General features: G+C 49.4%; 1 protein-coding gene across 5 annotated transcripts in view; it reads left to right on the forward strand.

Moving 5' to 3' along the window:
* Positions 1-15,203, forward strand: part of ZNF697 (zinc finger protein 697) — a 30,799-nt gene extending 15,596 nt beyond the window's left edge. For 4 of the 5 annotated variants that reach the window (XM_074381182.1, XM_039460965.2, XM_074381180.1 and 1 more), the window contains 2 exons: positions 8,436-8,698; positions 10,660-15,203. In XM_074381182.1, coding sequence (XP_074237283.1) covers positions 8,436-8,698; positions 10,660-12,071 — 1,675 coding nt within the window. In that variant the 3' untranslated portion in view covers positions 12,072-15,203. Of the gene's footprint in view, positions 1-49; positions 6,739-8,435; positions 8,699-10,659 lie in introns of those variants that run through there. The other variant, XM_074381183.1, reaches the window with a different exon arrangement.
* Positions 15,204-21,421: the final 6,218 nt, after the last annotated feature.

Here is a 21,421-nt window from a genome sequence, read left to right on the forward strand (position 1 = left end):
TTCTGGGCGGGGCGCGGTGGCTCACGCCTATAATCCCAGCACTTTGGGAGGCTGAGGCGGGTGGATCACAAGGTCAAGAGATCGAGACCATCCTGGTCAACATGATGAAACTCCGTCTCTACTAAAAATACAAAAATTAGCTGGGCATGGTGGCTCCTGCCTGTAATCCCAGCTACTCGGGAGGTTGAGGCAGGAGAATTGCCTGAACCCAGGAGGCGGAGGTTGCGGTGAGCCGAGATCGCACTCCAGCCTGGGTAACAAGAGCGAAACTCCGTCTCAAAAAAAAAAAAAAGTTTCTATGGGTAAATATGAAATATGATGTGATTACTGCAGACTACACTTTTAAGCTACAGTATGTATGATGGTTAATTTTATGTGTCAATTTGGCTGGGCCACAGAATGCCAAGATTTGTGGTCGAACATTATTCTGGGTGTTTCTGTGAAGATGTTTTTTAGATGAGGATAACATAAATCAGTGAACTTTGAGTAGATTACCCTCCATAATGTGGGTGGGCCTTATCCAATCAGTTGAAGGCCTGAATAGAACAAATGGACTGATATTTAGAGGAATTTTTTTTAGCAGATGGCTTTTAGCCAAGAACTGCATCTTCTCTCCTGGGTCTCCAGCCTGTCAGCCCACCCTACAGATAGATTTTGGACTTGCCAGACCCTATAATGGCATAAGCCCGTTCTTTATGATAAATCTGTCTGTCTCTTTCTCTCTCTGTCTCTCCCTCTGTCTCTCTCTCTCTCTCTCTCTCTCTCACACACACACACACACACACACACACACACACACACCCTGTTGGTCTATGGGTTCTGTTTCTCAGGAGGACCCCGATTAATCAGTGTGCAAAAAAAAAAAAAAAAAAAAAAGCCAAGTATATGTCCTTGATTTATCTGGCTATTTTTTTGAAGATGTGTTTTATATTAAAGAGCTGCAGAGATCATTGGAGATGCCATCAGCAAAATTGAGTCTGGCCACAACTCTTCTAGTACAACCTGACTTGCAGTCACTTTTCCTTTTTAGCCTTAGTTTCTTCTCTGTAAAAGAAGGTTGAAGACAGGGATTTCCACGGTCTGTGATTTCATGAAATGCAAACATGGCATATTTGAGCCAGCTGCTGCGAAGGTGTCTAGAGATAATAATTCTGAGGGCTGCCCAAAGTTTCTCTTAGTAAATAAAACAACTGACGTTGTAAAACAGTAGTGGTGGTGGAGCACAGGGAATTAAAAAACCATGAACAGAAGGATTTCCTGGATGTGAGGAAAATATACAGAAAAATGGGTCACCCTGATTTATGTTGCAGGAGATTCTAATCAGTTAAATGTAAAATACGGATAGTAAATGCCAACAGGAAAACCTTTAGCTTTTGTGACTTCTCAGCTGAGGGCAGATACTCTTAACTTTGAGGGCACTTAGGATCTGTGTCTGCACTGGACTATTCTTATTTTGTGCAGGAGGAACAGGGTGGTGGTGGAGGATTGGCATTTGTGATAAGCTGAAGCCTTCAGGCTAAACCGAGGGGCCCTAGCCTGACTGATGGACAGGAAATGCCTGACCCCAAGGGCGTTTGTGCTATTCCGGGCCACAGAGGTTGGAAGGAGCCTCAGACCTGCACTGACCCCTGGGGATGCAGGTTGATTGCTCTGTTGCCTTGGTTTTTAGCCTTCTTCTTTTTTCAACTTGGGCTTTTCTCTCCAGGTAAAAAAGCAGTTACCACAAGGCAGAAACCATATGATTTCAGCTACTCTTGTCTGGACAGAGTAGGCAGGCAACACTTAGCCACAGTCATCTTTAGGTTGTACCTGTCTGGAATTAATGTTCACCCTCGCGCAGCAGTCTGCCACTTGGGCGGCTGGCATTTTGGGTTGGGCAGTCTGGGTTTGTGCCTGGCAAAGCCAGCTGAGGGCAAGTTTGCCTGCCCCGTTTGGATGTGGACACCCTCTGTGTAAGGTGCTTTCCCCCATGCTTAGTAGGGCATCCCTGGCAAATATGGCAAGGTGGCTCTGTTTGCCCTTGGCGTTCCTTTTGACCATAAACGTAGCAGGGAGGAGGCAGGACCCTGATGGTCATATCCCCTGAGAGGCTAGCTGACTTTTTACCCAGTTGGTGCTGAAGATGGACAAATGATTAACCCCCTGGAATCCCTGGTTAGCCCCCAGTTGTGGTCATGAGTTCAGCCTTTTGAACCACAGGCTGAAACTGTTTTTCCAGCACTCGACCCAATCGGGTGTCCCCGCCTGGACTCTGCTATGGAAACTCTCCCTTGGGAGACAGTGGTGGGCAGGGGGGCGTGGGAAGAGGAGGGAGGAAGCCTCCAGCTGCTGCAGGCCGGCCCTGCGTCCCCCTGAGGAGGTAGGGAAGGGACCCTCGAGATGAGGGGGAGCCAGGAAAGGAGCTGCAGTCTGGAGGCCCGAGTGGGAGCCGCTCCTGGCCCGCCGCCCAACGGGCCACTTCCTTCCCCTGACATGACAGCCCAGCAGGCTGGCTCCCCGCCACCTGGCAGCGACCGCGGCCCGTGACTCCTCAGCCCTCTGCCCGGGGGGCTGGCGGGGCCCAGGCGGGGCCGGGAGCGATCTGCTCTGGAGCCGGCCGTCCCTGCTGGTCGTGCGGCTTCGCTGGGGACTGGCCTCCCTCGTCCCGTCCTGACGCTCCGGCCAGCTGTTGCTTCGGGGCGCCCGCCGTGGGGGACACCCGCGGCCTCCGCCAGGGAGAGACGCCGCCTGGGGTTCAGCTTCGCAGGCCTCAGTGTGCTTTACACGTCAGATGGGTCACCCCGATTTAGCTCTGCTGCTGGAGTCAACGGCTATGGACCCGCTGCCGTGCGGTGGGAGGTGCGAGGTCGGCGCGAAGGCACCTCCGGGGCGCATCCAGGCGGGGCTGTGGGGGTCCGCGCAGAAGGCTGCCCTGGGAGGCGGCAGCCGCACCCCTGCTTCATCTTTGAGAGGCTGGGAGACCTGTACTATTTCTGGCCTTGGTTTCTATGTACAATCCAGGAAGGTGGGGGAGATGTGTGCATTCCTCTGCCCTAACCTCTTCATAGGAAGTTAGGTTAAATCCACAGTGGTGGGGTCCTTGTTCAACAGGGATCGTTTTTACAGGTAACCCCAAAGTGGGGGATCGGGAGAATGTGCCAATAAACTTGGTTTAAATTCTAATTCGGGCTCTGCTACTGGCTCCGGTTACCCTCTCCATCTTCCCACCTCATTCCCTCCCTTCCTCTTTTCTGCTCTGTTTCTCAGGCAGGAGTTGCAGTGGGGACAGTCTTGGCTCATGGCAGCCTGGAACTCCTGGGCTCAAGTGATCCTCCTGCCTCAGCCTCCCAAGCAGCTGGGGCCAAAGACATACAGCACCACACCCAGGTTTTTTTTTTTTTTTTAAATTTTTATAGGGAAGGGATCCTGCTCTGTTGCCCAGGCTGGAGTCTTTTTTTTTTTTTTAAGATACTTTATCACATTTACTTATGCTTGTAGCAGTGACTTAAAAGTGATCTGATTTTTCTTTCAAGTGAGGCTGAGTTTGTTTAGAAGGCTCTTGAGCATTTTCCTAGTGACAGGGTGATAAGCCTTACTTTTTTGAGATGGGGGTAGGGGAAAGGGACATGAAAATATCACAAGTTCTAGAAACCAGAACTTGAGCAATCTTATTGAAGTTGCCCAATCCCACCTTGAAGTGATCTACATCCAGGAAAAAGGTTTTGTGATAGTGGTGGTGGAGTGTTTGGGGATTAAGAGTTTGCTGTGGGCCGGGCGCAGTGGCTCAAGCCTGTAATCCCAGCACTTTGGGAGGCCGAGGTGGGCGGATCATGAGGTCAAGAGATCGAGACCATCCTGGCCTACATGGGCGTGGTGGTGTGTGCCTGTAGTCCCAGCTACTTGGGAGGCTGAGGAGTAAGAATTGCTTCAATCCAGGAGGCGGAGGTTGCAGTGAGCCGAGATTGTGCCACTGCACTCCAGCCTGGCGCCTGGCAAAAGAGTGAGACTCTGTGTCAAAAAAAAAAAAAAAAAAAAAAAAAAAAAGTTTGCTGTGTGGATTAACAAGCTGAAGCTGGAAGTGTCTAATGAAACTGACAGTGGTGGCTTCCTGGATCAACTCATCTGTGTGTCCTATGACAAGCTTGAAGAGGACTCAGGAACATTCAGCCCAACCTTGCCATGGAACAGAAGCCCGGAGTGGGCAAGTACTTGAAGTCACACAGCATAATGGTAGTGTTGGCCAAAAATCAGAATTGTCTCCCTTAGTGATTACCACTAGATGTAGAATTAGTTTTGTATGCCCACCACTCTGTTGCTTTTCCCCCTTAAACTTCTATTCCTTCTTACTGGGGGAAGCAGAGCTCGCTTACAGATGATGTAAGTCAGGGCTTACTGAACCAGGCACCCACACCCTATTTAGCTTTAGACCTATACTCTGTATACAGAATGGGCTATCAGCAGCTGAAAACCAACTGAATTTGGAATCAAACGTTTTGCCCTCCACCCACCTCCCTTAAGCGACTAGTCCCTCCCTGGTTCTTATCTCCACAGGGTGGGTTGTTCATTAATAGAACCTTTAGCAGCAAGGCTGGGGGAAGTTGTTTGTACTTGCCAAAGGCCATTCTCCATGAACGTAGCTGTGAATTGGTGACCCCCAATTTAGAATGAGGGTGTGTATAATTTTCTTAATTTAAGAAGTTGGCTGAGTTTCATCATAGTTATAACTACCATTTATTGTGTCTCTGACATGCCAGCAGCTTTTGCAAACGTTAAACTTTGTGGCTTGAGAAACAGCCCTGCAAGGTAGGAGGCAGCCTCCTGGTTCTTAGAGATGCAGAATCTGAGATTCAGCAAGGCTAAGAAACTTGTACAAGGTAAAGTGGCTGGCAGAGAGCAGAGGATTCACACCCAGGTCAATCTGGCCAGGAAGTTATCACACTGCCCTGCTGCGCATTGGATATCCAGCTCCAGCATTACCTAACATTACACGTCGCTAGTTTTTGAGAATGAATGGGATACAACAAAATGTGCCTGAATATCTGACACTTTATACCATGGTGTCTAGTGTTTTTGAATATTAAGTTTTCTTTTTTTTTTTTTTTTTGAGATGGAGTTTTGCTCTTGTTACCCAGGCTGGAGTGCAATGGCAGGATCTCGGCTCACCGCAACCTCCGCCTCCTGGGTTCAGGCAATTCTCCTGCCTCAGCCTCCTGAGTAGCTGGGATTACAGGCACGCGCCACCATGCCCAGCTAATTTTTTGTATTTTTAATAGAGACGGGGTTTCAGCAGGTTGACCAGGATGGTCTCGATCTCTCGACCTCGTGATCCACCCACCTCGGCCTCCCAAAGTGCTGGGATTACAGGCTTGAGCCACCACGCCCGGCCTTGAATATTAAGTTTTCTAGATGGAGGTTTTCACAGCTCCTGCCCTTGTCCTTTTTGTTGCTTCTAGAGTAATTGTAAATTTCTTTTAATATATCCTATCATGTTAAAAAAAAGAAAGTTGGTTTTCTGATTAAAAAAAGGTCAAGTCTTCCCAAACTATATACGAGCTTCTGGTTAAGAATGTGTGTATGGGAGCTAGACTTGCAAGGGTATGTATCTCTGCTCTGCAATTTATAATTTGTATGACTTTGGACCAGTCACTTCTGTTCCTGCTTCCTCTCTGTGAAGGTGGAAATAATATTCATTAGGTTAACATCAAATACTTTAATAGCTGCGAAGCCCCCAAAGTGACCGAGATGTTTAACATTTTAATAAACTTCTAGTCTTTCTCTCTGACCCATGTATACATGTGTAAATATACATGTAAATATACATATAAGACAAAATGAAATATTTTTCAACCAGCTGCTTTTCGTATAATTATATTGTTGTTACCTTTCCTAACCTCTAAATAACCTTCACTACCTGACAACCGCCTAAAAACTCATGACGTGCTGCTGTGAATGGAACTGAATCCGTGTTACTGGGTATGCAGATTTCCAGTTTTGCACTAACTTAACACATTTTTAAACAAATCTGAGTAGCTGTTGGGCCATGAATGGTATCTGGGTGACAAGAGCTTCAAGCTCTTTTCAGAGCACTCCTAATCCTCCCTTCCCTAGTCTAAATGAAAATGAGGATCAGGAAGTACTCCCTTTGGATCTCAGAACCCGCCTTAATTGTGAGGCAGCACTGTGAACTTTTCATAAGCCAGCCCTAAGTGGGAACTCATTCTGGCTTTCCCCTCTCCCTGCCTTTACATCTGGAAAAACCATGTTTCTACATTTAGTATCTGATATCTTGGTTCCCAATAAATCACAAATCAGAAAGTTCTCTTGTTCCACTATTTCCATATCTGAGGTGCCCCCTAAGAAGCCCTGCTTCCTGTTTCCCAGATTGGACTCCTCAATCCTGTCCTGCAGTCCCTCTTATGCCATGCTGGGCACCGTCCCTTGCCGTTTTAATTTTATGAGTTTCTGATGACATGCTTATTTGACTTCATTGACACAGAATCCTCCTGTTGGTCTCAGATTGGTAGAAACCATTGATTAGTCCCTTTTTAACTTCCCCACCAATGCCTGTGCTATTTTCCACTATTAGCAAAATCAATAGGTCATGTTTGATGACCCTACTCTTGCCTGTCCACTTTCAGGTGTGTTACTTGTGCAGACTCAAGGGATGTACTTATCCAAAGCGTCTGAGCTCCAAAGAGGCAAAGGGTGGTAGGCACAAGTGACTTGTCTTCAGTAGTCACGGAGTATACCTCTTAAAAGGTGAACAGCTTTAATGAGATTTTTCTCCCACCGTCTTAGACAAGAAATCCCCAAATGTTGGAAACCTGGTGTTTTAAACAGTATACATTCTAAAGGAATTCACCTGCATTTCAGGACCTGTTGACTGACCAACCTCAGACATAGCCATATTCTAAGACATTAAAGGAAAGCGCTTGCTTTTCACTCTAATTTAGGGAGTACATTATCATTTCTCAGAAAGAGTCAAGTGATGTGTCTGCCACAATGACAGAGGGGCTGGCATGTCTTTGGGGTGTGCTGGAATGGCATCACGACTTAAAAAGGGGAAAAATGTGTGTATCACATACTTGTAAAACTCAAAGCATCAATTACTCTGCAGTATTTTCCAAAGTGCTTATTCATTAGTTTCCTTCTGACACCCTCCCTGTGAGAAAGGTTAAGTAGCATTATCCTTCTTCCACTCAGGAGGACACTGGAACAATGAGAGGTTAATTGACTTGCCTTGGGCTCTCTACAGTGAGGCTGACCCAGCTGAAATTTCCAACTTCCGCTGGGTGGAACTCCAGCTTACAGTTCCAAAGGCTCTGTAGGACGGGGGCGGCCTCAGAGAAGGCCTCCACAGAGGCAGAAGAGCTCCCAGCCAAGGAAGGGGCACCTTGCTCAGCCATGTTCTTGCTGTTTGGGGACTGCTGAGGCAGAGAGATGGTCTCTTCAAAGTCATAGTCCAAGATCTTCGACCTAGAAACTGTTTGGCTGCTTAGAGCTAAGCTGTAGGAATGATGGATGGCAGAAATAATTATTTTTGGCTCAACTGCTCAGTCTTGGCAGGGGGCCCTTTAAATTTGAAATGTTATCCTGACATCTACAAAAGGTTTAGGAATCTGATGTCATTTTCCCCCTATGATTCACACGTTGGCCTTTTCTGTAGAGGGGTTACCAATTATCTCTGATATATGTTCCTGTTAAGGGAACATCTCTATAATTCAGATACCGTAAAATATGTAATTAGTACGATAGAGATGGCTTCTAATATAAAGGATCCCCTGCACCTCTTCTTCCTGGCCCCACCAGATCTACTTGAATCATCTTGGCTCATTCCTTCCTGCAGCACAGATCCTTACTACAAAGCCCAGTTGATAGTGCCATTGGCGACACGGTCTTAGACAAGAAGTTACTATCCTTGATGCTTCTGTTACTCTTTGTCTCGATGTACTTTTCCTCTGGCTCCTTAAATTGGCCAAAATACTTGCAAAGCTGCTGTGGCCTGGAGGAGAGCAAGCTTAGTAAGGGTATGAAAGGCATGGAAGTTTGAGGCAGCACAACTGCTTCATCCCCCCTCTACTGCTTATAAGTTATGTAGCCTTGGATTAGGGGCCCCTTCGAGTTTCGAGTTTTCTCAGCTGTAAAAATGGGCATAGCTGCCTCACTGGTAAACTCTAAAACCACACTAACAGACATCCACATCAAAGCCAGAAGATCAAGATTTGGTCCAGTGGGAGTTGGCTTGTGGTCTCAGAGTGAGGTTGTCACTGTGCTTCTGCCACTCAGCCCACCCTCCTTTGCACTCACTTGTTCACCTTAAAATGTAGAGTGAAGTGGAGTTTGCCATCTGGGGCTTGGAACTCTATACATTTTATCAGACTTGGAAATTAAGGCTAGTCACAGTGAAGGGAGGAGGCCAGACTGACGTGACCTTTCTTTGTGTTTTTCTGGAGCAGGGATTCCTGGTCACCTGCTTTGTCCTTTTCTTCCTGGATGAAACAAGAAGAAAATCAGGGTGTCTGTGCACACCAGTACTCAGAAGACAAAGGGATGGGTTCCGATTTTGAGGACTCTGAGGACATGGAAGGGGACCCAGAAGAAAGAGAAGTGGGCTGTCATCCACAGGATGCACGCAAGAGAGGAGGTCACCTGGAGCTGGAGACGGTCCCCAACCCACAGGACTCAAGGCACAGGGAAGCAGGGCATGACACCTGTACAGGTGAGGAGAAGCTGGGGTGCTATGCAAGTTGCCTCATTCACACTCACTTCTGAGCTCCTCCAGAATCATAACCAGGGCAGCATCCTCTGTAAGGGAGCTCCCCACAGGGGACCATTGTGCAGGATTCTGTACTGACTTGACTTTCTAGTCTTAGCCTGAGGAGCGTCCTTTCTTTCAGCCCAGTCTGGGGTGAGTTATTGGAAACCTGGCGTTTTACATACTATACATTCTAAAGGAATTCATCTGCATGTCAGGGCCTCTTGACTGACCAGCCTCTGACACAGCCATATTCTAAGACAGGAAAGAAAAGGGATTGATTTTCCCTTGAATTTAAGGAGTGGATTCTCTCAGAAAGAGTCAAGTGATGTGTCTGCCAAAATTAGAGGGCCTGGCCTGTCTTTGGGATTGTTCAGCATGGTGAAGAGGCTCACACACTGACGCAGCACTTCACAGTGCAGAGTATGCCACTAGACATTAACCCCTGAAACGACACTACAGAATTACCCAGGTAGTATTAGAACCTACCTCACAGGGCTATCGGGAGAGTTAAATGAGTTGCTGCATGTAGTTACTAGGCACAGTACTGTGCACACAGGAAGTACCCAGATGTTTACAGCTACGTCCTCATCTCCCTGTGCAGATAAGTCAACTCAGTGCTAAGTGACCTCCCTCGGTTCACGTGGCTAATTCCCAAAGTGCCCATGGCCTCTGCCAAATGCCTTACTATTACTAGCTTTGAAAGAGTGAATGCTGATCCTCCACCCACCTCCTTGTTTCCGTCTTTGGGCATTCATTACTTTAGCCTGCTCAGTGCATGCTCTGGGGGCAGAAATGAGCTAAAATACCTAATGGCCAGGACTGTGAGAGGTTAAATCCGTTCACCTGTGACACAGTCCCAGACTCCCTGTCGCCCTCCTCCGCAGTGCAAACAAGCATGTGGGGGAGGGCACGTGTGAGGCCTTTCACATCTCAGGAACTTTACTCTGCTTGTGGATAAACACTCAGAGACCAACAGGTGTGTGTCCTGGACCAGCCGCTAACCTGGCCTCACCAGCTCTAGGCTCTGTAATCTCTCCCTTTATTCCCTACCACTCTCTCCTCCCCTCTCCCACAGTGAAGTCCTGAAGGTGAGTTCAGTGTTCGGTTCCAACATAAGCTGTTTCAGACTGACCAAATGGACTTTAAAAATTAGTTCAGGGCGGCCGGGCGTGGTGGCTCACGCCTGTAATCCCAGCACTTTGGGAGGCTGAGGTGGGCGGATCATGAGGTCAGGAGATGGAGACCAGCCTGACCAACATCGTGAAACCCTGTCTGTACTAAAAACAGAAAAATTAGCCGGGCGTGGTGGTGCGTGCCTGTAATCCCAGCTACTCTGAAGACTGAGGCAGGAGGTTGCAGTGAGCCAAGATCATGCCACTGTACTCCAGCCTGGGTGACAAAGTGAGACTTCTTAAAAAAAATTAAAAAAAAAAATTTAGTCCAGGGCCTGGTTAGGCCAGGTGGTCTCAGGTTGGGAGACTCTTCTTGTCTCTTGAGACTAGAATCTTAAAACGCATTGATAGCTCTTGGAGTGAGTAAATCTTTTTTCCTGAGATCTCAGGGAGTGTCCCACCTGGCACAGACTTGACCATACTGAGCACAGGCACTCAGGCCTTCAGATGGCACTGTCCAGCTAGTGGGGCCTCGGCCTCAGGCAGCTGCCTGAAGAAATAGTGGGCAGAGGGGGCAGTGAGTGAGGAAGAAAGCTTTTCTATCCGTGGGGAAGAGGATGACCTCCTTTAGGCCATTCCCTGGAGGAGCCAGGTGAGAGAGAGAGGCTGGATTCTCAGGGGACGTTGGAGGGGCAGGGATCCAGAGTGCCTGGGGCAGGGGATCACGGTTTTATTACTGAGATTTCCTCTGGGCTTACCTTTTGAATGCCAAGTACGGTAATTCTCCACTGCCACCTTTTTCTGTCGCAGGGGGGCAGCTGAGTGAGGAAGAAAGCTTTTCTATCCGTGGGGAAGAGGATGACCAACCTGGTGTAGCTGCCATGGCGATGTTCCCAGGACTGTCTGAGTCTGACAGCGTATCCCAGAGCCTCCGGGAGGAGGACGACGAGAGTGCTGGGGAGAACCGGCTGGAGGAGGAAGAGGAGCCGCCGCCCCCTCCCATACTTCCCTGGAGGCGGCACCTCTCCCTGGGGAGTCGGCACCGAGGTGACAAGCCCGCCCACCGACGCTTCCACCGGCTCCACCACCCCATGGCCATGGACCTCGGGGAGCTGGACAGCCTGGTGGCCAGCATCATGGACGCGCCCACCATCTGCCCCGACTGCGGGGAGAGCTTCAGCCCCGGCGCCGCCTTCCTGCAGCACCAGCGGATTCACCGCCTGGCGGAGGCCGCGGCCGCCGCCAGCCTGGAGCCCTTCGGCCTGGCGGGCGAGTGCGGCGCGATGATGGGCATGATGGGCGTGGGGGTGGCGGGGGGCTTCGGGGCCGGGCCAGCGCTGGCCCGGCCCCCGCGCGAAAAGCCCTTCCGCTGCGGGGAGTGCGGCAAGGGCTTCAGCCGCAACACCTACCTGACCAACCACCTGCGCCTGCACACGGGCGAGCGGCCCAACCTGTGCGCCGACTGCGGCAAGAGCTTCAGCTGGCGCGCCGACCTGCTCAAGCACCGGCGCCTGCACACGGGCGAGAAGCCGTACCCGTGCCCCGAGTGCGGAGAGGCCTTCAGCCTCAGCTCGCACCTGCTCAGCCACCGGCGCGCGCACGCGGCGGCCAGCGGCGCGGGGGCGGCGGCGCTGCGGCCCTTCGCCTGCGGGGAGTGCGGCAAGGGCTTCGTGCGCCGCTCGCACCTGGCCAACCACCAGCGCATCCACACGGGCGAGAAGCCGCACGGCTGCGGCGAGTGCGGCAAGCGCTTCAGCTGGCGCTCGGACCTGGTGAAGCACCAGCGCGTGCACACGGGCGAGAAGCCCTACATGTGCTCCGAGTGCGGCGAGGCCTTCAGCGTCAGCTCGCACCTCTTCACGCACAAGCGCACGCACTCGGGCGAGCGGCCCTACGTGTGCCGCGAGTGCGGCAAGGGCTTCGGGCGCAACTCGCACCTGGTGAACCACCTGCGCGTGCACACCGGCGAGAAGCCCTTCCGCTGCGGCCAGTGCGACAAGCGCTTCAGCGACTTCTCCACGCTCACGCAGCACCAGCGCACACACACGGGCGAGAAGCCCTACACGTGCATCGAGTGCGGCAAGAGCTTCATCCAGAGCTCGCACCTGATCCGGCACCGCCGCATCCACACGGGCAACAAGCCGCACAAGTGCGCGGGCTGCGGCAAAGGCTTCCGCTACAAGACGCACCTGGCGCAGCACCAGAAGCTGCACGTGTGCTAGGGGCTGGGTCTGAGGGAGGCTGCCCGGTAGGGAGCCGGTGCGGGCGCATGTCCTGGGACTGACCCAGGGGAAGGAAGCGGGGAAGGGGCGGGAGGGACAATCCGAGAGTGACTGGGGAACCTTTTGGTATTTGGGGTTTCCCGAAGTCGGGGGGAGGGTTGAGTAAGAGTTCTTTCCCGGTGCTGTACTTGCCACCTCTCAAGGAAGAAATGTTCAGGAGATGGCGCAGGGGGTGATGACTTCCTTAAATACACGCTGTAGGGGGCGAAGAGCTTGGAGGATCAGGAGGCGCTTTGAGGACCTTGAGGAAGAGCCGTTCCTGGGCTGGGGTGGGAACAGGATGGTGGGCAGGAAACTAGGGCAGGCTGCCATGGCCTGTGGGGAGTCTGCGGTGAGAGGATTTAAATGAGGATTATAGGGCAAAATAAAACTCCCATCAAGTGGTAACCCAGAGTTTGCCCGGTCCCCACACGTCATCAGCTGTTATCTCACAAAAAGGAGGGGACCCTTGTCAGTCACATAGGAAGGGATATGTAATGTACTTTTCCTTTCTCTGAGCCACAGTTAGCTGCTATTTCGAGGCATCCAGGGCAAAGTGAGCTGAAAAATGCCACACTCATTTCAAGGGACAACGTCCGGGGTTTAGAAATTCATTTGTAACTGGTTCTCAGATGTGGGAAATCCTGATTCTGCTCCGGGTTCTTTGCTACTTCCTTGAAAGTACTCTAGCTTTATGCTGGGTCAAGCCTGTTTACCTGGATGACCCTTTCCCCCCATCCCCCTTCATCCCAGGTGTGTGCCACACCCAGTATTTCTTTCAGGTCTCCACTATGATCTTTTAAGTGCAGGGAAAAGGAAAAATCCCAGCTGTGTGTGACTTTCCTTTTCCCGACCTCACCTTGATGTGGGCGTTTCAAGTGAACTTTAGACCATCAACTCGGTTGCCCAGTGACCTGCTAAAAAGTCAGCTAGCTCGGAGTTTTGCTGGCCTTTACGTGAGAAATCTAGGAAAGTAAAGTGTTCGCATTGTTGGGATGCGAGACTCCTTGGTCTCTTTCGCCTTCACGTTGCATTTGTTAGTGACCGCCGCTAACGCCCACCTCCATGCGTATGGATTAGGGACGTAATCGAAGTAAGAATGTCTTTTTTCCTGCATGTGGAGGCACAGTAGAAATCTCAACACTTTACACTGGAGAGCCCAGTCGGGGAGAGGTGTAAATGCAAAATTGCCAAATAGCACAAGCAATGAATGTTCTCTGGTTATTATATAGATGCCAAAATAGCACTTTGATATTTGCAAAGTGCTTTATGATTTTTAATAATTGTTAGTTGTTTCTCACATCATTGTGAGTTAGATCAGTGTTACCACCCCTGTCTTAGGGAAGGCTTGGGAACTGGAGTGTGCAGGCTGTCCTGAAGGGAGGTTGAGGACAGTGCGAATCGTTGTAGCCTGACCTTTCGCATTCTTCAGCTCAGCTGCTAGGAAGACTGACCTGTCATGATTTATATAATAAAATAAGGACACTGAAAATTCTTACGCTTGATGAAAAACTTAAGGCTAGCCTAGAAGGGCCAAACATGTCCTTACTGACAAAGCTGGTCTTTGTCAGCTAATTAGGGTATCCTAGCTAGGTTCCATTTTCAGTAGGGGCTGTAGTTAGATGATTTGTATAGATTTCAGTTACTTATACTGAAGATCCCTGCCCTAGGTGAGCCTTTAGAAGTTAGAGTTGTGGAAAGAAGTATTGTTTTCTTCACTAGTGATTGTTACCCTGCACATTTCATGGAAGCATCTTCACAAACTACTGGACACAGTTGAAGGTGGGGAGGGAAGCTATGAGATTGTTTTTAAAGTTTTAGCAAAGTTTCTGTGGATGCGTGTAATTTATACTTGATCACTTGTATTCTCGTAAAGAACCTCTTTGGGGACTATAGGAAAGCATGTTTTTGTGGTTTTAAAAACACTGCTAATTCTGGGCTTGTATAATGTCTGTTGATCTCGCTCTCTTAATTTATTGTCATTCACAAATGCAAATAGATTTTCATACTATAGACAGGTTTGAAAGACACGAATTCTCATTTTCTTTTAGTGAGGAGTAATGGAAGCAAAGCCAGTGTCTGTTTTGAATTCTGACTTGTAATCTGAATACAAAGCATATTAGACCCACCTGAAAGTGGTATAGCCAATTTGTAGGTAATCTTATTGCTTTGTGGATTTTTCCCCCCAGAACATCTACCTCTTCCAGCTGTTTTAAGTTCTCTCAAGTCTGTGCCTATGAAATCTCATCGAACTTTTGATTATTCATGGATTGATTATTCGCTTTTTTTTTTTTTTTTGCTACCATTTTTATGCCTGGTCTTGTCTGTATCAAATATACTACATATCAGCAACTTTAGAGAATGGGTTCAACAGGGAGTGGAGAGTGAAGCTAATGTAAAATAGTCCAGTGGCAGTGGGAATCTTTGGACTTCGTGTACCTCTCTCATTATTTCTATTACCATGGATAAGAGAGTCAGCCACTACGTTGATATGCCTTCTATGAGCAAATTCTTAGCAGAAGAAAACAATTCAACTACCAACACCCGACTCTATTGGTGCATTTAAAATGTGATTCCATTTTTTCTTACAATTCTTCAGGGAACTTAACTGCATTAAGTGAGGTTAAATGCATTCAGGAGGTTGTTTCTTCTATCTCGTTTTAGAATAATAATATTTCTTCAGCAAACCCTGTTAACTGTGGTTCACCCTTGAAAATGTTGAAGGACTCTTTCCACCAACCCATTAACAATGGTGGAAGCACGTGTATTATTTGTTTCTGGGAGAGTTTGGTCAAGAGAAAGCTTCCACTGCCGCCCTTTGCTAAGCAAAACCTGGAGCAGTTTAAATAGGCGAAATGGTTTTGATTAAATCTTGAGCTCTGAGTTGGAAGGAGAAAATGAGAAGTTAACCCCTTGAGCCATGTGGTCTCTTTACAGTCAAGAGACTGTACATATGTGAAAAAATACAAATTGACCTGTGTTCATAGACAATCTAAACTGTGTTTCTGAAGTCTCTGCACATTTTTCTTCACTGTACTGTTATTTTACAGCTGTCTGTTAAAATAGTGAATAATTTAATGACCCTAAAAGTAACAGGTTTCGTGTGTGTGTGTTTGCATACGTGAGATTTACCTTGTTTTCAGGTTGTTTTATTTAATGATGGTTCCTTGGGCAGCAGTCTGTTGTTTCGCACCCACTATGGAATATTTGTCATTCAATCCATATCAGTCTTTTACTGTGTCATTCTTCTTCGACACACATTAAATGTCACTGAGCTCTATCTATAGAAGCTGTGTTCCTGTAGGACAAGGGTTGGCAAACTACCAAATCTGCCCTGTATATTTTTGTACGTAAAATTTGTACAGCCACATTTACATATTATCTGTGCTACCTCACCCTGAATTTGCTGAGTGGGCCTCTGCCAACATTTCAGTCAGAGAAACTGTACCTGGTCCACCCGGAATTCTTGAGCTTTGATTAGATTCAGCGACAGATTTTCTTAACCTTGGAGAGCTTTTTTGTTGATTGTTCGCCTGTTAAATGAAGAGAGCGGTTAGTTGGAGCGAGGCCTAAGTTCCTGTGATTTTATAGAAACTCCCAAGGTGATTTTAATGGGCAAACAGGATTGAGAACTATGTAGGACCAGTTAGAGACCCCTTTTCTTTCTTGGGGATCACAGTAAGTATGACACATAAAGCTCAAATCCTCTCCTCCTGTGGGGGGTATGGAGGCACAGGGCAGTGCAAGGTGCGACAGGCTTTGTCTGCTCTTGGCAGGCCTCCTCTCATGCAACAGCTCCCAACAGTGAACACAATATAGTAAGAGCCAGGAAAGGCGCCTGTCTTAGCTGTCCATCAGGTAACAGTGGAGTGGGTGTGGAAGGCTGCTGGGGGCCTTCACCGTCTTCACCACTCACATTCCGCCTTCTTCCCCTTCTCTCAGATCTATAGTCTCCAACGCTGCTCAGTTACCACAGCAAATCCCAGGCATGACTGTTTTTCTCAGCCGCCCTGGGCAATCACATAATTCCCGTCCTCTCTGCCCCTGGTGGACGGGGAGGAGCATGCCCGGCCAGTCTCCGGCATGAATTGCCCAGTGCTCGCTCCTCCGTCTCCCTATCACAGCCACCAGTGCCCTGCAGATTGCAGTTTTCTGCTGCCAGAAGGTGGTTTCAAGGTCATCTCTGCTAACTTGAAGCACCTTCCAATGGATTTCAGTGTCCCACCGCTCCTGTGGGATTCCCGGACACTGTTCACATTGCTCTCTGCATCCAGCCGGTGCCCTGCCTCATTCCAGCGGCCGAGAATGCACAGCTTTGGAAGCCAATGAGGTGGGCAGCAGGTGGTTCCATATACCACGCTGCCCTGTGAACAACGAGGTTGGAAAAGGTATCTGGGTAAGTGCAGTGTTCAAGCAGGCATTCCCACACATATATTTGAAGGATGTTCAACACAAGTAAAGAAATTGACAGACTTCTGTTCCTGGAGACCAGGGGTTCACTGGAAGCATTTCCATGCATTCTTTTTATTCACAGAGGACGCTGCACTGATGCTTTTCTGAAAACATCAAGGGCTGAAGTAGGGAGTGGTTCTGCCTTGATGTTCTGGCCTCCCCAGGCCCCAAGGCTGTGTCCCATTAAGAGCAGAGCCCGTGAGAAGTTCACCTGTCAGCCGAGTGGGCTTGTGCCTGACACAGCACTCAATGCCAGGGAGACAGATATGAGAGAGGGAGAGATGCTTCCACATTCCAGCACCATTTAAGGGTGAAGATGAAGGCGGATTTGGTTCCCTGCCTGCCCAACCTGCTTGTGGTGAATTATTTTGCCAACTATAAGTAGAACTTTCAGAATTGGCACTAGGGGCTGCAGGGGGTGGGAGGGAGACAGGGGGAACGTCTTCATGTCAAGGCTTCACATGTTATGTTAGGGCAAGATGGTGCATTCAGCAAAGGCTCAGCCTTAAGCAGATTCTCTGTCAAGGACTCTGAAATTATGTCAGAGTCCCCACCGCTGCTGCAAATGAGGCAATGTCCACTTTGGCTGGCTTTGCTGGGTGAGAGAAGGGACAACGTGTGACCTTGGAAAAGCTAGCTCACTCTGTCAAGGGGCTGGAAAAGGATCTGGCTAAACATGTCTCTTGTCAAGTGAAGCTTAGCGAGTGTCTGAAGCGGTATCACCTCAAGGTTTCAGCTGACATTCTTTCTGCGTGGAAGTTGATGAATTTGGTAGAAATCACAGATAGACTTCACAGCCTGCGATTCACTGGACTGACATAGCCCCTGCTCAGTGTGGCTGCCGCCCAGACCAAGCGCTGTAGGTGTTCTTGATCTTGGCCTCATCTGTGCGGTGGAAAGATGTGGGTGTGAGGTGTGGGAAATCAAACAGAATGCCAAACACGAGGCTCTTTTAAGATTCAGGGGCTCGTGTGCATGTCAGGAGGCACGGTGGTTCCTGGATGTTGTTCCCGGTGCTGCAGAGAAGGGGCTGCTGAGGGCGTCCTGGAGTCCTGCGTCATAGTCCCTGGGAGCCTGGAAGGAGGGAGGCAGTTGCTGTGCATGTGGACTGTGTCCTCTGGGGTTTCCCGCTCCTGGGGCAGGGTGATGAGGGGGAGAGGGGGCATGGCTTCTCTTTCCTGAGAACAGGAAGAGAGAAGGAACCCGTTCCGCTGTTTCTTTGAGGATGAGCTGTGTGGGGAGTGTGCAGGGCAGAGCTTTGGCATCAGCTGGCCGCGGTCTTGAGCAAGGCACTGACTTTTCTGGGTTTTGCTTTCCTCTTCCGTAGGCACTGTCTCTATTCGCCCTGCCCATTTTAATGTCTAGCGATTGTCTTAGAGTTTCAAAACCTGCTCGGGAAACATCTGTAGCTTAATGCAAAGACAAAGGTCTGTATTTAAGTCAGCGCTAAGTTCTGCAGTTCCATGGTCATCAGATATCAGGGAGGCGGGAATCGGTTCCTACTGGGCCCCACGCCTCGTCCTTCGCAACCCTCTGAGAGGTAGGATGCCTCTTTCCCAGTGAGGTGCCAGGTGCCACTAGGGCCAGGGAAGGGCTGGGAAACCACTTCCTCAAATAGCTTTGGCTTCACGCAAACAAATCAGCACATGGAGATTGTGTTATCATGAAGTTTAGCTGCAGAAGTGTGCAGGTGCCGGAGGATGCAAATCATCTCACACTGTGACAGCCCAGTGTCACTGGCAACAGACCTTAGAAATGAGCCACAACCTTCATTTTGTTGGAAAGGAAACAGACGCAGGAAGGTGAAGAGATTTGCTTAACTTCGACGGCAAAATTGAAATGAGAACTTAGGATTTTCACTCTTATTTGCAAAAATATTCTGCTTCTAAAACAGAAGAATACTTAGGGCCGGGTGCGGTGGCTCAAGCCTGTAATCCCAGCACTTTGGGAGGCCGAGGCAGGTGGATCACGAGGTCGAGAGATCGAGACCATCCTGGTCAACATGGTGAAACCCCTTCTCTACTAAAAATACAAAAAATTAGCTGGGCATGGTGGCGCATGCCTGTGATCCCAGCTACTCAGGATGCTGAGGCAGGAGAATTGCCTGAACTCAGGAGGCGGAGGTTGCGGTGAGCCAAGATCGCACCATTGCACTCTAGCCTGGGTAACAAGAGCGAAACTCCGTCTCAAAAAAAAAAAAAAAAAAAAAAGAAAAACAAACAAAAAAAACCAAAAGAATATTTACTGTTTTTTGCCCTCCTTGTCCGCTTATCGTAGTCCCTGTCACCCCAGCCACCTTTATGCAGGACCCACATCCCACAAGCTGATGTTCAGATGGGAGGTTGGGTTGTATGGGCAAGACAGATGGCCTAGGCAGCTGACTTCTGCTTAAACCTGCCCTCTGCCATCTTTTCAAATGTCTCTCGTCCCAGTTTTTTTTCCCTTCATAAATATTTCACCTTAAAGGTAGCAAACTCTAGGTCAGCATTACACACGGTGGTCTAGGTGAACATTGGGAAAGTCGTCGCCTTCCTAGGCCTCAGTTTTCTCACTGGGGGGACATGGGGGAGGGATGGGGGGGTGGGGAGGTGGGAAGAGATAGCATGGGGATAAATGACAGATACAGGTGAGGGGACAGAAGGCAGAAAACCACACTGCCATGTGTGTACCTATGCAACAATCTTGCATGTCCTTCACATGTACCCCAAAACCTAAAATGCAATTAAAAAAAAAAAAAGACAATGAAAGAAGAAAAGGAGCCCTCAGTTAAAAGGTGGAGTAAAGGTCTCTAGATCCTTCTCTAACTTTAATAAAAATGAGACATGACGTCTTGTCTGGCCTTGAACTCCTGGATTCAAGTGATCCTCCCCCAGCCTCTCAGTAGCTGCGACTACAGGCGTGCCCGACCATGCCTGATGAAGCTCTCTTTAGCTCTAAAATCCGAACTCCACAAAGACGTTGATCTGCCCTGGAGCAGCCAGGGAGCCTTTTCCATGTACCTGCCATAGGTCAGCAATAGCTGTTTTGCCTGCCGCTCAAAGAAGTTCTCATAATCAGGACTGCCTGCGTATTTTACAGAGTTAAATGCAAAGTAAAATGTGCGGTCCCATGGCCACCCCTCAAGCCAAGGACAGGACCTGGGTGATTGTACCAGCTGTGTTCCCAGAGAGCTGCTCTGCTCAGAGCCACACCAGCGATTTGACAGACTCCAGCTGGTGGGGGAGGGAATTACGGCCAGGATCATGAGAAGGGTATTCCTGCCTCAGTGGCCAGCGTTCATACTAGGATGACGATAGTCCCACAGCCCAGCTCACACGCACCCCTCTGTCGCCCAGCACCTGTTTAGGAAGAAGGGCTGACTTAGCTAGTGCTGGTTCTTCCATTTCTTGAGGAAAGATTGCATGTTCAATAGGGATTTTCAGGTTTCCGGAACAGATTCCTGACAGTTTCGGAGGGTGAAACTGACCTCAGTGACCCTTGCCTTTGGGGACACAGGGAATCAGGGAGGGAGGGAATCTGTTCCTATTGACCCCACTTCTTGTTCAGTTACAGCCCTATGAGATATATCATGTCCCTTTCCTAGTAAGGTGCCAGGTCAAGCCACTTTCTGTTCATCCAGCCTTCCCCCTCCACTTCCTCATACTGATTCTCTTTGATGCCTCAGAACACCGACTCCGTTCCCTGGTCATTAGCCTTGGGTGGCATAGTGGGCCATGATAAAGAAAGGATTCCCCCCAAATTTCCACCGGAGTCCCCTGATGTCTTAAGAAAGCACATGTAGCCCTCACTTGAGTCAACCAAGAGTAGGAGATTCTCTTCTGAATTCAATTTTCAAAAGCAGACTTTCCTCTTTTCCTGTAGTATAAAAATGCTCTGGGCCTTGTACCATTTCAGGTTTTGGATCGAATTCCCAGTCCTGTTATAACCCTGGCAGCTGGGCTTCGCCTGCATCAGCCTTCCCCTTTCCCTGCCCAGAGCCTCTCCCTCCCTCAGTCGCTCTTCACATGGCACAAATGAGTGCATTCTCTGTCCCTCACCGCCCCCCCACCCCGCACCCCTCCACCCCTGTGTGGCTTCTCATTCTTCCCAGCTCTCATCGTGATGATCCAGTTTCTTCAGGTTGATGGACACTTTGGAAATTCATCTTTGAATTCTTCCTTGCTTTGTCGTTCAAAGCATTCTGCTCCCTGACTCCCAGTTCCCTCCTCTCTCCACCCTAGCAATTGAGATGGCTTGTTTTAGCCCTCCTTCCGACCCTCCCTCCCTCCCTCCATCAGCCCATGTGCCTATTTTGCATCAGGCAGTGGGGACAGAGAGATGACATGGTGAGCCACCCTCCTCAGGACGTGGCAGTCCAGGGGTGGGGAACAGGAAATATAAATGAAATATTAATGGCAGTGCAACTTGATATGCACACAGCATGGAGGCTGTAAAATGAGAGGCTTTGGATGGTGAATAAGGAGCTGGGAAGGAGCTGCTGGCAGGGGAACTGGGCGCCCTCTAAGCAGAAGGAACGCCGTGCCCCAGCCTGGGGGGATGTAAAAGCACGCTGCAGGCAGAAGCCCTGAGTTTTGGAAAGTCGTTGAGGCACAGAGTGGAAGCACCTGGGAACAGGGCGGGGATTGGTGAGAATTGGTCTGGAGAGCCAGGCAGGGCCCAGGGCTTCAGAGGCCCCGTGGGTTCTGCGAAGGTCTCAGGCTCATCCTGCCAGTCCTGGGGCTCCACCCAGCGGTTGGTTTGAAGGATGGGAGTGACATGATGAGTCTGGGGAGACGACTCTGGCGGCACTGCTGTGGACAGGCTCATGGGGACCCTCCGAGACAGGGAGGCCTGTGGCGGGTGAAGGAAGGAATGAGGTC

The sequence above is a fragment of the Saimiri boliviensis genome, chromosome 11 (genome assembly GCF_048565385.1).
Source record: "Saimiri boliviensis isolate mSaiBol1 chromosome 11, mSaiBol1.pri, whole genome shotgun sequence".
In the NCBI taxonomy this organism is placed as follows: Eukaryota; Metazoa; Chordata; class Mammalia; order Primates; family Cebidae; genus Saimiri; species Saimiri boliviensis.